The sequence below is a fragment of the Stegostoma tigrinum genome, chromosome 21, assembly GCF_030684315.1.
Source record: "Stegostoma tigrinum isolate sSteTig4 chromosome 21, sSteTig4.hap1, whole genome shotgun sequence".
In the NCBI taxonomy this organism is placed as follows: Eukaryota; Metazoa; Chordata; class Chondrichthyes; order Orectolobiformes; family Stegostomatidae; genus Stegostoma; species Stegostoma tigrinum.
Genome location: NC_081374.1, coordinates 47,472,105 through 47,485,744, shown reverse-complemented (window position 1 = coordinate 47,485,744; position 13,640 = coordinate 47,472,105). Strand labels below are relative to the sequence as shown.

At 47.4% G+C, this 13,640-nt stretch overlaps 1 protein-coding gene across 2 annotated transcripts in view; it reads left to right on the top strand.

The window, feature by feature from the left end:
• dram2b (DNA-damage regulated autophagy modulator 2b) overlaps positions 1–13,640 on the top strand; it is an 89,141-nt gene that overhangs the window by 31,392 nt on the left and 44,109 nt on the right. For both annotated transcript variants that reach the window (XM_048552850.2, XM_048552852.2), the window contains exon 3: positions 13,302–13,369. In XM_048552850.2, coding sequence (XP_048408807.1) covers positions 13,302–13,369 — 68 coding nt within the window. The remainder of the gene's footprint in view (positions 1–13,301; positions 13,370–13,640) is intronic.

Genomic DNA, 13,640 nt, shown 5'->3' with positions numbered 1-13,640 from the left:
TTTGCAGTATCCAGTGTCTCCAACCATTTCTTGATATCACATGGAGGGATTTGAATTGGCTGGATACTGGTAGCTGTCATGCTGGGGGTCACTGTAGGAGGCCAGGATGGAGCATCCACTCAGCATTTCTGGCTGAAGATTGCTGTGAATGCTTCAGCCTTCTCTTTTGCAGTAATGTGCTGGGTGCTGCCATCATTGAGGATGGGCATATTTGTGGAGCCTCCTCCAGCGAGTTGTTTAACTGTCCACCACCATTCCCAAACGGATGTGACAGGTCTGCAGAGCTTAGATCTGATCTGTTTGTTGTGGGGTTGCTTAGCTCTGCCTACCACCTGCTGCTTTCACTGTTTTTAATGTTTGGCGTGCAAGTAGTCCTGTTTGGTAGTTTCAACAGGTTGGCATCCCACTTTCGGGTATGCCTGGTGCTGCTCCTGGCACACCCCCCCTGCACTCTCCATTGATCCCCTGACCTGATGGTAATGGTTGAGCGGGGGATATACCGGGCCAGGAGGTTACAGACTGTGCTGGAGTACAGTTCTGCTGCTGTTGATGGCCCACAGCGCCTCACGGATACCCCATGTTGAGTTGCTGGACCCGTCCGAAGTGTGTCCCATTTTGCACAGTGATAGTGCCACACAACATGAAGGACGGTATTCTCGATATGAAGGTGGGACTTCTGTTTCTGCAAGGACTACACAATGATCACCCTGACTGATATCATCATGGACAGATGTAAATGCAGCTGGCAGATAGTCAAGTATGTTTTTCCCGTTTGTTGGTTCCGTCACCACCTGCCGCAGACCCAGTCTGGCAGCTATGTCCGTTAGCCACAGACCCGCTCGATCTGTAGCGCTGCTGAGCCACTCTTGGTGGTGGACATTGAAATCCCCCACCCAGAGTACGTTTTGTGTCTTTGCCATCCTCAATACTTCCTCCAAGTGTTGTTCAACGTGGAGAAGGACCAACTGTAGCTGCTCAGCTGTAACCACGGAACACAGCCTGGAATTGCCTCAAATGTGAAGCCACCTGTAGCAGTGGGATTGTTCCTTATCATTTCATCTGTTTTCTTTCGTCTGATGACAGTGAATGTTTTTCAAAGACATGGTCAGACTCATACAAACGGACAAAGAGCAAAAGCTGAGGAAAGGGTTAACTGGTCTACCCCACATTGGAAGCAAAATGAAACTAAACAGTAATGGAGACTGTTAAACACTTCCCTTCCTGTTTGTCCGGCAAGTGTTTAGGTCAAAAGTCTCTCTTCTATCCCACAAATCTTGCTGCCTTTCCATGGTGTTCGGTCTGTCACATGTTTGTGTAACTTGTTTTTTTTTCTGTCACTCTGATTTAATCTTGCTCTTTCTTCTTTCTCTGATTTCCATGTGTCTGTGTGAGCTCATCATTCTTCATCCATCTTACATAGAATGTACAACACAATACGTGGATTCTTGCCCAGGTGGATTAGGATCAAACATTGTTGGTAAAACAATAGTTGAATAATGAGCTATTCTTTCATAAAATGTTGGCGTCGACTGTTTGTTTTGCGATGCTGTGGAGCCCATGGAGCGTGTATGTATTGGGTGGGCACTTGCACTCCCTTTCCAGTTATCTTCTGAATGTGTTTTTGGTGGCACTTCAGCCCCACGCTCCTGAGCTTTGGGCACCTGGCGCAGAGGGGAGAGGGCAGCTCAGGGGATCTTTTTGTGGCTGTGCCCCTGGGCCTGGCTATTGACAGGCTCAGGCAGTGGAGAGGGCCGTAATGGCTGACTGCCTGCTCCTTTTCTTTGGTCACGTTTGTGCTGGAGTCTCCCTGGAGAATGAGCATGGAGTGCCCAACGATACTCTCGATGTCTTCAGGAGAAGTGGGGACACCATGAGGTGTGGAATGCTTTATTTTTCCCTCCAATTCTATTTTGATTTGATCCTTACCCTCCCCTTCACCTTGTTCACAGAGGCATTGCCCCCAGTGAGCTCTGGTTCTTTGGTCACACGTGGGTGTTTTTACTGTCGGTAGGCTATCAAAAGAGTTATTTATACGTCTGGCGTTTTTACTGCGTCTCACCAAAAAAAAACTGTTGGCGTCGCTGCCTAGACCAACATTTGTTACCTGTCCCCTATTGCATTTTGAGAAGCTGGTGATGGGGCAGTTTCTTTGAACTGCTGTAGTCCGTGTGGTGTAGTTTGACCCACAATGCTGTTAGGGAGGGTGTTCCAGGATTTTGCCCCAATGATGCTGAAGGAATGGTGATTAAATTTCCAATTCAGAATTGGGAGTGGCTTATTTTAGGGGAACTTGCAGATGGAGGTGTTTATCTGTTGGTGTTGTCAGGGAAACCTTGTTGCGTTATTGCAGTCTTTTAGATGGTACACACTGCTCTGCTGTGTGTCAGTGGTGGAAGCAGCGAATGTTGAAGGTGGTAGCTAGGATGCTGACCAGGAAGATGATTTGTGCATGATGTTGTATTCTGTCTCACTCCTGAGTTGTGCCTTTGTGGATGAGTTTGGGGAGTTGGGAGGTGAATTGCTTGCCTCAGAATTTGCGGTTGTAGCCACAGTGTTTGTTTGGCCTGTCCACTTTGGTTTCTGGTCACTGATAACTCCCAGGATGTTGATATTGGGAGCTTCAGTGACGCTAATGCCATTGAATGTCAAAGAATGATGGTTATTGTTTGGCATTTGTGTGGCATGAATGTCATTTGCCACTTAGCAGCCCAAACTTGGATGTTGTCCAGGTCTTGCTGCATTTGGACATGGACTTTGTTAGGATCTGAGGAATTGTGAATGGTGCTGACCATTGTGCACTTATTGGCAAACATCCCCGCTCCTGACCCCGTGATGCGTTGAAGCAGTTGAAGATGAAAATGACTGAAATGAGGACATTGCGCTTGGTGCTGAATGCGACCATCAGCCTGTACTCCCTCTGGTTTCCACTGACTCCAGTTTTGCTGGGGCTTCTTGATGCTGTACTTGGCAAAGTGGCCTTATCGAAGGTGGTCATTCTGACCTCTGGAGTCCAGACCTTTTTGCCTGTGCTTGAACCAAAGCTGTCAGGAGTCGAGTGGTCTTGATGGAACCCACAATGAGCATCACATGGCAGGTTATTGCTGTGTAATTGCTTGCTAGCACTTTCAGCAACACCTTCCATCGTTTTTACTGATGGTCACTTGACTGACAATAACTGGATTGGTTTTTGTGGGTAGGATCAAAGAGAAACAGTGGCATGTGGGCTTTGACACTGGACCTGGCGTAATCGGGGGGACCAGGCTAATTCTTTAGGTAGTGATAATGGGGACTGCAGATGCTGGAGAATCTGAGATAACAAAGTGTGGAGCCGGATGAACGCAGCAGGCCAAGCAGCATCTTAGGAGCACTTTAGCACTTTGATTTGAAACCCACCACCGCAGCTTGTGGGATTTAAATTTTTAGTTAATAAATCTGCATTATAAAGCTAATCTCAGTACTGGTGACCATGACATCTATTATTAATGTAAAAACCCATTTGCTTCAGGCCCACAGCACCGTGGTTGAATCTTAACTGTCCTCTGAAATGGCCGAATGAGCCACGCTGTGTTCGGGGGCCAATAGGTAATGGTCAACAAAAGTTGGTGACCTCCACATCCCATGAGTAGATTCCAGCATTGTAGCTGTATTTGAACGGGACTATTACTTTAGTGTTGTCGTAGCCCTTACGTTATCCAGCACCTTTAGCCACTTCCTGAGCACGGTCAATCAAATCTGTTAAGTTGGACATCTGTCCTGTTGGGGAGTTTTGGAGGGAGATCAGATGACATTTCTGGCTGAACGTTGCTGCAGATGCTCCAGCCTCATCTTTTGCGCTGACGTCTCGGCTCCTCCGTCATTGAGGATGGGGATATTTGTGAAGTGATCTCCTCCGGTGAGTTAATTGTCCATCATGTGACAGAGCTTAGTTCTGATCTGTTGGTTGTGGGATTGTGGTAAATTTTGTGTATGAGCAGCTTTGAAGCAGTGCAGTGAGCAAGATTCATAATTTATTTAAAATTATTTTTGGGAAGTTTTTTTGAAAGGGAAATTTGACATTATGTCAACTGTAATGGGTCTAAATCGTGATCCGAGATGATGGGAACTGCAGATGCTGGAGAATTCCAAGATAATAAAATGTGAGGCTGGATGAACACAGCAGGCCAAGCAGCATCTCAGGAGCACAAAAGCCAACGTTTCGGGCCTAGACTCTTTGTCAGAAAAGGGGGATGGGGAAAGGGTTCTGAAATAAATAGGGAGGGGGGGGAGGCGGACTGAAGATGGATAGAGGAGAAGATAGGTGGAGAGGAGACAGACAAGTTAAAAGGGCGGGGATGGAGCCTGGAGAGGTGAGTGTAGGTGGGGAGGGAGGGAGGGGATAGGTCAGTCCGGGGAGGACGGTCAGGTCAAGAGGGCGGGATGAGGTTAGTAGGTAGGAAATGGAGGTGTGGCCTCAGGTGGGAGGAGTGGATAGGAGAGAGGAAGAACAAGTTAGGGAGGTGGGGATGAGCTGGTTTTGGGATGCAGTGGGGGGAGGGGAGATTTCGAAGCTTGTGAAATCCACATTGATACCATTAGGCTGCAGGGTTCCCAGGCGGAATATGAGTTACTGTTCTTGCAACCTTCGGGTAGCATCATTGTGGCACTGCATGAGGCCCATGATGGACATGTCATCTAAAGAATGGGAGGGGGAGTGGAAATGGTTTGCGACTGGGAGGTGCAGTTGTTTGTTGCGAACCGAGCGGAGGTGTTCTGCAAAATGGTCCCCATCTCCACTCGTGTCTACTCATCTTCACCTATCTTGACCTGCCCCACTGAACGCATCTCCACCTATCTGGACTCCATTTTCTCCCCCTTGGTCCAGGAGCTCCCTACCTACATCTGTGACACCACCCACGCCCTCCACCTTCTCCAGGATTCCCCGGTCCCCAACACCTCATCTTGACCATGGACGTCCAGTCCCTATACACCTGTATTCCTCATGCAGATGGCCTAAAGGCCCTCCGCTTCTTCCTGTCCCGCAGGCCCGCCCAGTCCCCCTCCATCGACACCCTCATCCGCCTAGCCGAACTCGTCCTCACCCTCAACAACTTCTCTTTCGATTCCTCCCACTTCCAGTAGACAAAGGGGGTGGCCATGGGTACCCGCATGGGCCCAAGCTATGCCTGCCTCTTTGTAGGTTATGTGGAACAGTCTCTCTTCCACACCTACAATTGCCCTAAACCCCATGTCTTCCTCTGTAACATTGATGACTGTATCGGCGCCGCGAGGAGCTTGAACAGTTCATCCGCTTCGCCAACACCTTCCACTCCAATCTTAAGTTCACCTGGACCATCTCCGACACATCCCTCACCTTCCTGGACCTCTGCCTCCATCACAGGCAACCACCTAGAAACCGATGTCCATTTCAGCCCACCGATTCCCCATAGCTACCTAGAATACACCTCTTCCCACCCACCTTCCTGCAAAAATTCCATCCCCTATTCCCAATTCCTTCCCCTCCACTGCATCTGCTCCCAGGATGAGGCATTCCACTCCTGTACATCCCAGATATCCTTGTTCTTCAAGGACCGCAACTCCCCGCCACCCCCACCCCCCTCACCCACACACAGTGGTTGAGAACACTGTCGACCATGTCTCCAGCATTTCCCACAACACACCCCTCACACTCTGTCTCCACAATAACCGCCCAAAGTGAATCCCCCTAGTCCTCGCATACTACCCCACCAGCCTCCGGATACAACGCATCATCCTCCGACACTTCTGCCATCTACAATCCGACCCCACCACCAAAGACATTTTTCCATCCCCACCCCTGTCTGCTTTCCGGAGAGACCACTCTCTCTGTGACTCCCTTGTCCGCTCCACACTGCCCTCCAACCCCACCACACCCGGCACCTTCCCCTGCAACTGCAGGAAGTGCTACACTTGCCCCCACACCTCCTCCCTCACCCCCATCCCAGGCCCCAAGGTGACTTCCCACATCAAGCAGATGTTCACCTACATATCTGCCAATGTGGTATACTGCATCCGCTGTACCCGGTGTGGCTTCCTCTACATTGGGGAAACCAAGCGGAGGCTTGGGGACCGCTTTTGCAGAACACCTCTGCTCGGTTTGCAATAAACAACTGCACCTCCCAGTCACGAACCATTTTAACTCCCCCTCCCATTCCTCAGACGACATGCCCATCCTGGGCCTCCTGCAGTGCCACAATGATGCCACCCGAAGGTTGCAGGAACAGCAACTCATATTCCGCTTGGGAACTCTGCAGCCCAATGGTATCAATGTGGATTTCACAAGCTTCAAAATCTACCCCCCCACTGCATCCCAAAACCAGCCCAGCTCATCCCCACCTCCCTAACTTGTTCTTCCTCTCTCCTATCCACTCCTCCCACCCCAGGCTGCATCTCCATTTTCCTACGTCCTAACCTCATCCCACCCCCTTGACCTGTCCGTCCTCCCCAGACTGACCTATCCCCTCCCTACCTCCCCACCTATACTGTCCTCTCCACCGCCCTTCTCCTCTGCCCATCTTCGGTCTGCTTCTCCCTCCCTCCCTCCCTCCCTATTTATTTCAGGACTCCCCATCCCCCTTTTCTGATGAAGTGTCTAGGCCCGAAACGTCGGCTTTTGTGCTCCTAGGATGCTGCTTGGCCTGCTGTGTTCATCCAGCCGGACACTTTGTTATCTATGGGTCTAAATTGTAATTGTATTGGGTAATAAGAAATACCAGTCGTGTGACCTGGAGTCCCTTGACCAGGAATCATAGAGACAAGTGAGAAGTTAACATATAAAAAGCTGTGTGTCTGGTAGACATAAAACTAAAGGCAGGCGTTCAGTTTACATTGCAGGACTTCGGGCAGGTGCTGTACAAGCAGCCCTAGAAGATCTAAAGCTCAAAGCTGTGTGAATTGCTTGGAGATGCTAAAGAGCTGGTCTTTTATCTGAAGTGGACTGACTACGCACTGGGTGTTTGGTTAGCTGCTTGCTTGGAAGGGGATTTTGGAGAGTGATCACATCCCAGCTGTTGTGATCCCAGAAAGGGAGGGTTTGTAGATGTGTTTTAATTCATGCTTGTGATGTGGGCAGCACTGGCTGCTCCAGCATTTATTCCTCATTCCTACTTTCCCTTGAGAAACAGGACCTCATGAGTGATAAATGTATCCGACAGACTTGGCGCAATCTGTTAGCAGATAGCTCTCCCCACTGTCGCTGTGTGAATAGAACATTGTAGAACCATGTGGCTGCATAATACTTAATGTATAATACATAATGCGTAAAGTATCTTTGCTGTATCAACTAAAAGTCAAATTTAAGTTCTTATTTGAATTATCACTTACCTTTTAAGTCCTATTAAGTTGGTGTTGGTAATGATTTGAGGTAAAGAAAAAGCTGACTGAAGTGGAATTGTGTTAACTTCTTCGTTTAGGGGTTATTTGATTATTTTAGTTTACGGGTTTCCCCACAGTGAATTAAACAGGGTCTCTTAGCCCTGTCTAGCCCTTGCTTATGCCTTTGTGCAAGCAGTCCTGTTTGGTAGCTTCACCAGGTTGACTTCTTTTATTCTTCAGGTATGTCTGGTGCCACTCCTGGCATGCCCCCCCCCCCCCGCCAACTCTCCGTTGAACCAAGGTTAATCCCCTGGCTTCATGGTAATGGTTGAATAGTTGATATGCCATGCCACGAAGTTACAGATTGTGCTGGAGTACAGTTCTGCTACTGTTGATGGCCCACAGCACTCCTCATGGATGCTTGTTTTGAGTTGGTAGATCTGTTTAAAATCCCTCCCATTTAACATAGAGATTATGTGTTGTGTGGTGCAATGTGGGGTTTCCTTAAAGAGAAGAACAGGACCATTCCCTGCAAGGATTGTGTGATGGTCATGTTTACTGTTACTGTCGGAGACAGATGCCCCTGCAGCTGTTAGATTGGTAAGGATGGGGTCAAATATGATTTCTCCCTCCTTTTGGTTCCTTCACTACCGGACACAGACCCAGTCTAGCAGCTGGGTCCTTCAGGACTCGACTAGCTCAGTTGTGGTACTGTTGAGTCGCTGTAGTTGACGCATTGTAAAGCCCCCACTCAGAATATGTTCTCGGTTCTTGCCATCTTCAATGTGTTTGCCAAGTGGTTTTCAACATGGAAGAGTATTAATTCATCAGCTGGAGGGGGGGGGGGGTGCGTTGAGCTGGCAGGTAACCACCAGGAGGTTTCCTTGACCTGATGCTATGAGACTTCTTGGAGTCTGGAGACAAAGCTGAGGACTGCTAGAGCAACTCCCTCCCAACTGTATCCCATGGTGTTGCCACTTCTGCTGGGACAGGCTATATCCAGGGATGGTGATGGTGGTGTCTGGGACATTGCCTGTAAGGTATGATGCCTGTATCATGCCTGACTAGTCTGTGAGACAATCAGTTTTGCTACCAGCCCCCAGATGGTAATAAGGAGGACCTTGCAGGGTTGACAATGCTGGGTTTGTCATTGTTAGCAGTGCTTGGGGTTAATGCTGGGCTGTCCATCTGGTTTCACTGCTTTTAGAGGTTTCTATCACGTTGGGTTGCAACAGAGCTGCGGTGAGAGCGACTACCTTGCAGTTAAGGTCACGTTTTAAATGGGTACGTCAAGGAGCTGTAGTAAAACCCGCGTTATTGGGAATTGGGAGAAAGCTGTCCACTGGTTAGAATCATTCCTGGCACATAGGAAGGTGGTTCTGAGCTCAACCCCAGGACATCTCTGCAGGAGTTCCTCAGGGTAATGTCCTAGGCCCAACTATCTTCAGCTGCATTCATCTATGAGCTTCCTTCCATCATAAGGCCAGAATGTTTACGGTCATTCATAACTTCTCATACTGAAGCAGCCCATCTCAAATGCACCAGGATCTGAACAGCAGCCATGTTTGGGTACACTGTTGTTTGTCATTTACATCAACTAATTGGTTGAGAATATAGGAGACGTGGTTAGCAAGTTTGCAGGTATAGTGGACAGTGAAGAAGTAATCCCAATGAGATTGTGATCAGCCGGGCCAGTGGGCTGAGGAATGGCAGATGGAGTTTAATTCAGAAAAATGCAAGATGTTGACTTTTGGGAAGGCAAACCAGGGCTGGACTTGTATGTTTAAAGATAGGGCCCTGGGGAGTGTGCCGAATGGGCACATAGTTCCTTGAAAGCGGTGTGACGGGTAGACAGGGTGGTGAAGAAGCATTTGGCGCTCTATCCTTCATTGGCCAGAGCACTGAGTACAGGAGTTGAGATGTCAAGTTGTGCTGAGAATAGAATGAACTTCCGGAAGAAGTGGTAGATGCAGGTGCAGAAACAATGTTTAAGAGACGTCTGGATGGATATGGGCCAACTGCAGACAGGTGGGATATGGCTGGTGTGGACTGGTTGAACCAAAGAGCCTGTTTCTGTGCTGCATGCTGTAAGACATCGATGTGGCCACTTTTACATTACTGTGTATAATTCTGGTCTCCCTGCTATGGGAGGGATGTTATTAAACTGGAAAGGGAGCAGAAAAGAGTTACAAAGATGTAACTGAGACTGGAGGGTTTGAGTTTTAAGGAGAGACTGGGTATCCTGGGACTGTCCCTAGAGCATCCCTTTATAGACGTTTATAAAATCATAAGAGACATTGATTATGTGAATCGCCAAGGCCTTTCTCCCACTGTAGGGGGGTCCAAAATGAGAGGGCATAGGCTTAAGATGAGAGGGGAGGATTTAAAAAGTGACCTGAGGGGCAACATTTTCACACAGAGGGCGGTGCGTAAACAGAACGAGCTGCCAGAGGAAATGGCTGAGGCGAGTAGAATTACATTTAAAAGATATTCAGACAAGTACGTGGATAGGAAAGGTTTAGAGGGATTTGGGGCAAATGTAGACAAATGGAACTAGTTTGGTTTAGGAAACTTGGTTGGCAGGGGTGAGTTCGACCGGAGAGTCTGTTTCCATTCCGTAATGGAAATTGTGCCGCACAAATGCCAAACAAGAACCACCTCCACCAGGAAGGAATCTAGTCATTCCCTTTGACAGTCAATGGTACTATCATTACTGACTCTATCGCTGCCAATGTTCTGGGAGTTATTGTTGTCCAGAAACTCGACTGGAGTCCCCACATAAACACTGGCTACAAGAGCAGGCCAGAAGCTGGGAATACTGCAGCAAGTAACTCACCTCCTGACTGTCCACCATCTACAAGGCACAAGTCAGGAATGTGAGGGAATACCCCCCACTTGCCTGGATGGGTGCAGCCCCAACAACACTCAAGAAGTTTGACACCATCCAGGACAAAGCAGCCGCTTGATTGGGACGACATCCACAAACATCCCACTGCCTCCACCAACAACGTTTAGCAGCAGCAGCAGTAGCCTGCACTATTTACAAGATGCACTGCAGAAATTGACCAAAGATCCTCAGCACTTCCCAAACCCACAACCTCTTCCATCTAGAAGGTCAGGGCAGCAGATGTAATGGAATACCACGACCTGCAAGTTCAACTCCGAGCAACTCCGCATCCCGACTTAGAAATATATCGCCGTACCTTCGCAGTCACTGGGTCAAAATCCTGGAATTCTCTCCGTAATGGCACTGTGGACCACCCGGCAGTGATTCAAGAAGGCAGATCACCACCACTTTTTCAAGGGCGACTAAGGGCACGCGATAAAGGCTGGTCCCGTGAATTAATTTCAAAAACCCTGAGTGGTTTGCTGGGCTGTTTAAGTGGAGAGTTAAAGTCAACCACCATAAAGGCCAGGCATTTCTGGTAACAATTAAGAGGAGTTTGTGGTAATGCCACTGAATGAATAGTCCAGACAGTATGGCTAATTTTCTGCGGGTGTACTCTCAAATTCTCCACAGCAGATGGTGAACTGTGAATTTAATTTAACATTTGGAATTAGAAGCTAGCCTAATGGTTACTTTGTAACTATAGTAGTTTGTTTGTTTGTTTGTTTGTTTGTTTGTTTGTTTGTTTGTTTGTTTGTTTGTTTGTTTGTTGTGGGGGGGGACGGGGCGTGGAGAAAAGCATTTGGTTCATTCTTGACCTTTAGGGAGGGAAACGTCTGTCATGCCCTGGACAGGTCTGTCAGACTCCAGACCCTCAGCAATATAGCTGGCTCTTAATTAGCTTTCTAGGTGCCTCCAGGGGACAGTCAGTTCAAGGGATACCGGGGATGGGCAATAAATACCAGCCTTGCTAGTGAGTCCTACTCAATGGGCTGAAGGGCCTCGTCTGTGTTTCTGTAATAAAGTAAAAGGCAGATTTCTTCTCCTAAAGAGCATATTTGAATAAGATTGTTTTGTAAAACACACGATAGTTCATGATGATCATTACTGAAACTAGCTTTCAATTCCGCCTTTTATATATTGAATTTTATTTATTATTTGGAACTGTAAACGTCACCGGTTGCTGTGCTAGATTTGACTGTGGCAGTGTGCAGTCGGTCATGCAAGTAGCTTGCCGACTTTGAGTTCTTTGAAACAGGAAGGATTGAATGATGACTTTCTCTGCATGGATTTTGAAGGAACATGCAACAAAATGCTGCATAATAAGAGCAGTGACCAAAGTTAAAGGGGCAGCAGCTTCACTAGTATTTGCGAAATTGGCTCAGGTGTAGAAAGCAGAGAGCCACGGTGAAAGGCTGTTTCAGGCTGGAAGATGGTGCAGAATGATGATTCCCAGGGATTAGCAGTCAGGGCACTGCTGTGCTGTTTTTGATATCGATCAAAGGCCTGTATAAACTTCTTAATCGCAGAGCTTACACATGGCACAAAACTCTGGAAATGTTCTAAATAGTGAGGTGGGTAGTAACAGAGTTCAGGGGGATGTAGACACACCTAAGTGAAATGGGCAGACATGTGGTGGATGTAGTTTAACGCAATATCTAGGAAGTGAAATAATTTGATCTCGAAAGATGTGGATAAACAGTATAAGTGGAATAATACAGTTTTAAAAGGCATACAGGAACTTGGAGATTTGCTGTCTACCCACGAATCTTTGAGGGAGCATTAAATGTTGAGAAACCCGTTTAAAACAAACAAAGTGTATAGAAGCCTTGGGAGCGGTGGGTTTGAACCGAGTAGAGAAAATTGCTGGCCACTGAATGGGGTGGTGGAGACACCGTTGAACCCATCATTGTTACTGAGAGCAGTGAGACTGAACTAGTTTGAAACACCACAGTGCCAGCCTCTGAGCTTCAAACTCCACGCCACCTGGATCTAACAGGATGTGAAACTTCAAAATCTGGCAGTGCTTAAAATAATCATGAGGCATGTGGCTAATAAAAACTTATCGGTACGCTCAAGTTCTATCTTCCAGCTTACAATGATGTAGATTGATCAGACTCTTTGTCTTGTGGCACAGCAGTATTCTCTAACTGCCCTGTGTAAACTCTTCATTGTAATGCACATTAGATCACTGGTTACTGGGGAGAGCTGTTATAACATCTGGGGTCTTGGGCTCAATCATTTTACACTGTACAAACAGACAGACTGTTAATGGCAACAGAAATAAAAGTTGGCAGCTGCTGGAAATCTGAAACACAAATCAAGCTGGGAGTACTCAGCAAGCTCCTGCAAAAAGTGAGTTAATGTTTTAGGTCAAAAATGTTTCATCAGACCAGACTATTAATGAGTGTCAAAAGTTTTGAGTTATGCGGAGGGCCTTTACAGGCTGGAACTTCTGTTTGCTGGAGCGTAGGAAGCTGAGGGGTGACCTTTATAGAGGCCTATAAAATCATGAGAAGTATAGATAAGGTAAGTCGCTAACAGCTTTTCCCCATGGCAGGGGAGTGTAAAAACTAGAGGGCATAGGGTTACAGTGAGAGGGGAGAGATACAAAGGGGTCTGGAGAGGCATTTCCCTCCACACAGAGAGCAGTGAGTGTCTGAAACAGGCTGCAAGAGGTAGTGGTGAAAGTGAGTACAATTTTGTCACTTAAGAAATGTTTGGACAGGTACATGGATGGGATAGGTGGGGTGTGGGTGTGGACCGAATGCAGGCAAATGGGGCTAGATTAATTGTGAAAACTAGGAGGCAGGGACACGTTGGGGCAAAGGGCCAGTTTCCATGGTGTAAACCTCCTGTGACTTGCCAGTTATTTCTGGTTCTGTTAGTTTGTCTGGACCACATGCTGTTGCCTTACATTGTTAGTCCCTATATGATGCATTTGAAGTGATGATTCCTGCTTGGTGATGCACTAAGTCATTGCATCAAACAGACGGTATGTCATCTTTGTGTCTGTCTCTCTCTGTCTAGTGGCAGTTCCAGTTGGAGCCCAGTTCTTACCCAGTTTTATGTTTATCCCTCACAGTGACACTGGCACAACTCCACCTGAGCGATGTGTGTTTGGGATCATGTTGAGTATTTCTGCTTTCCTAGGTAAGGACTGAGTGCTTTCTTCATTAAAATTCTCTTGTATAAAGAGCTCTCGGGTGCTTTCTTCCTGCATATTTTAATTGGAAGTTTGGAATGATAATGGGGGTAGGGTATGGTGAATGTGGTTCACCTTTTAAAGTGCTCCCTTACAAATAAAAGGTCAATTTACTTATATCTGCCTTGTAATGAAGGGAGATTTCACCACTCTTGCGGAAGTCACCTCATTATCCTGTTCTGATGCTTTGGGATCACTGATCAGGAAGCCACCATGAAG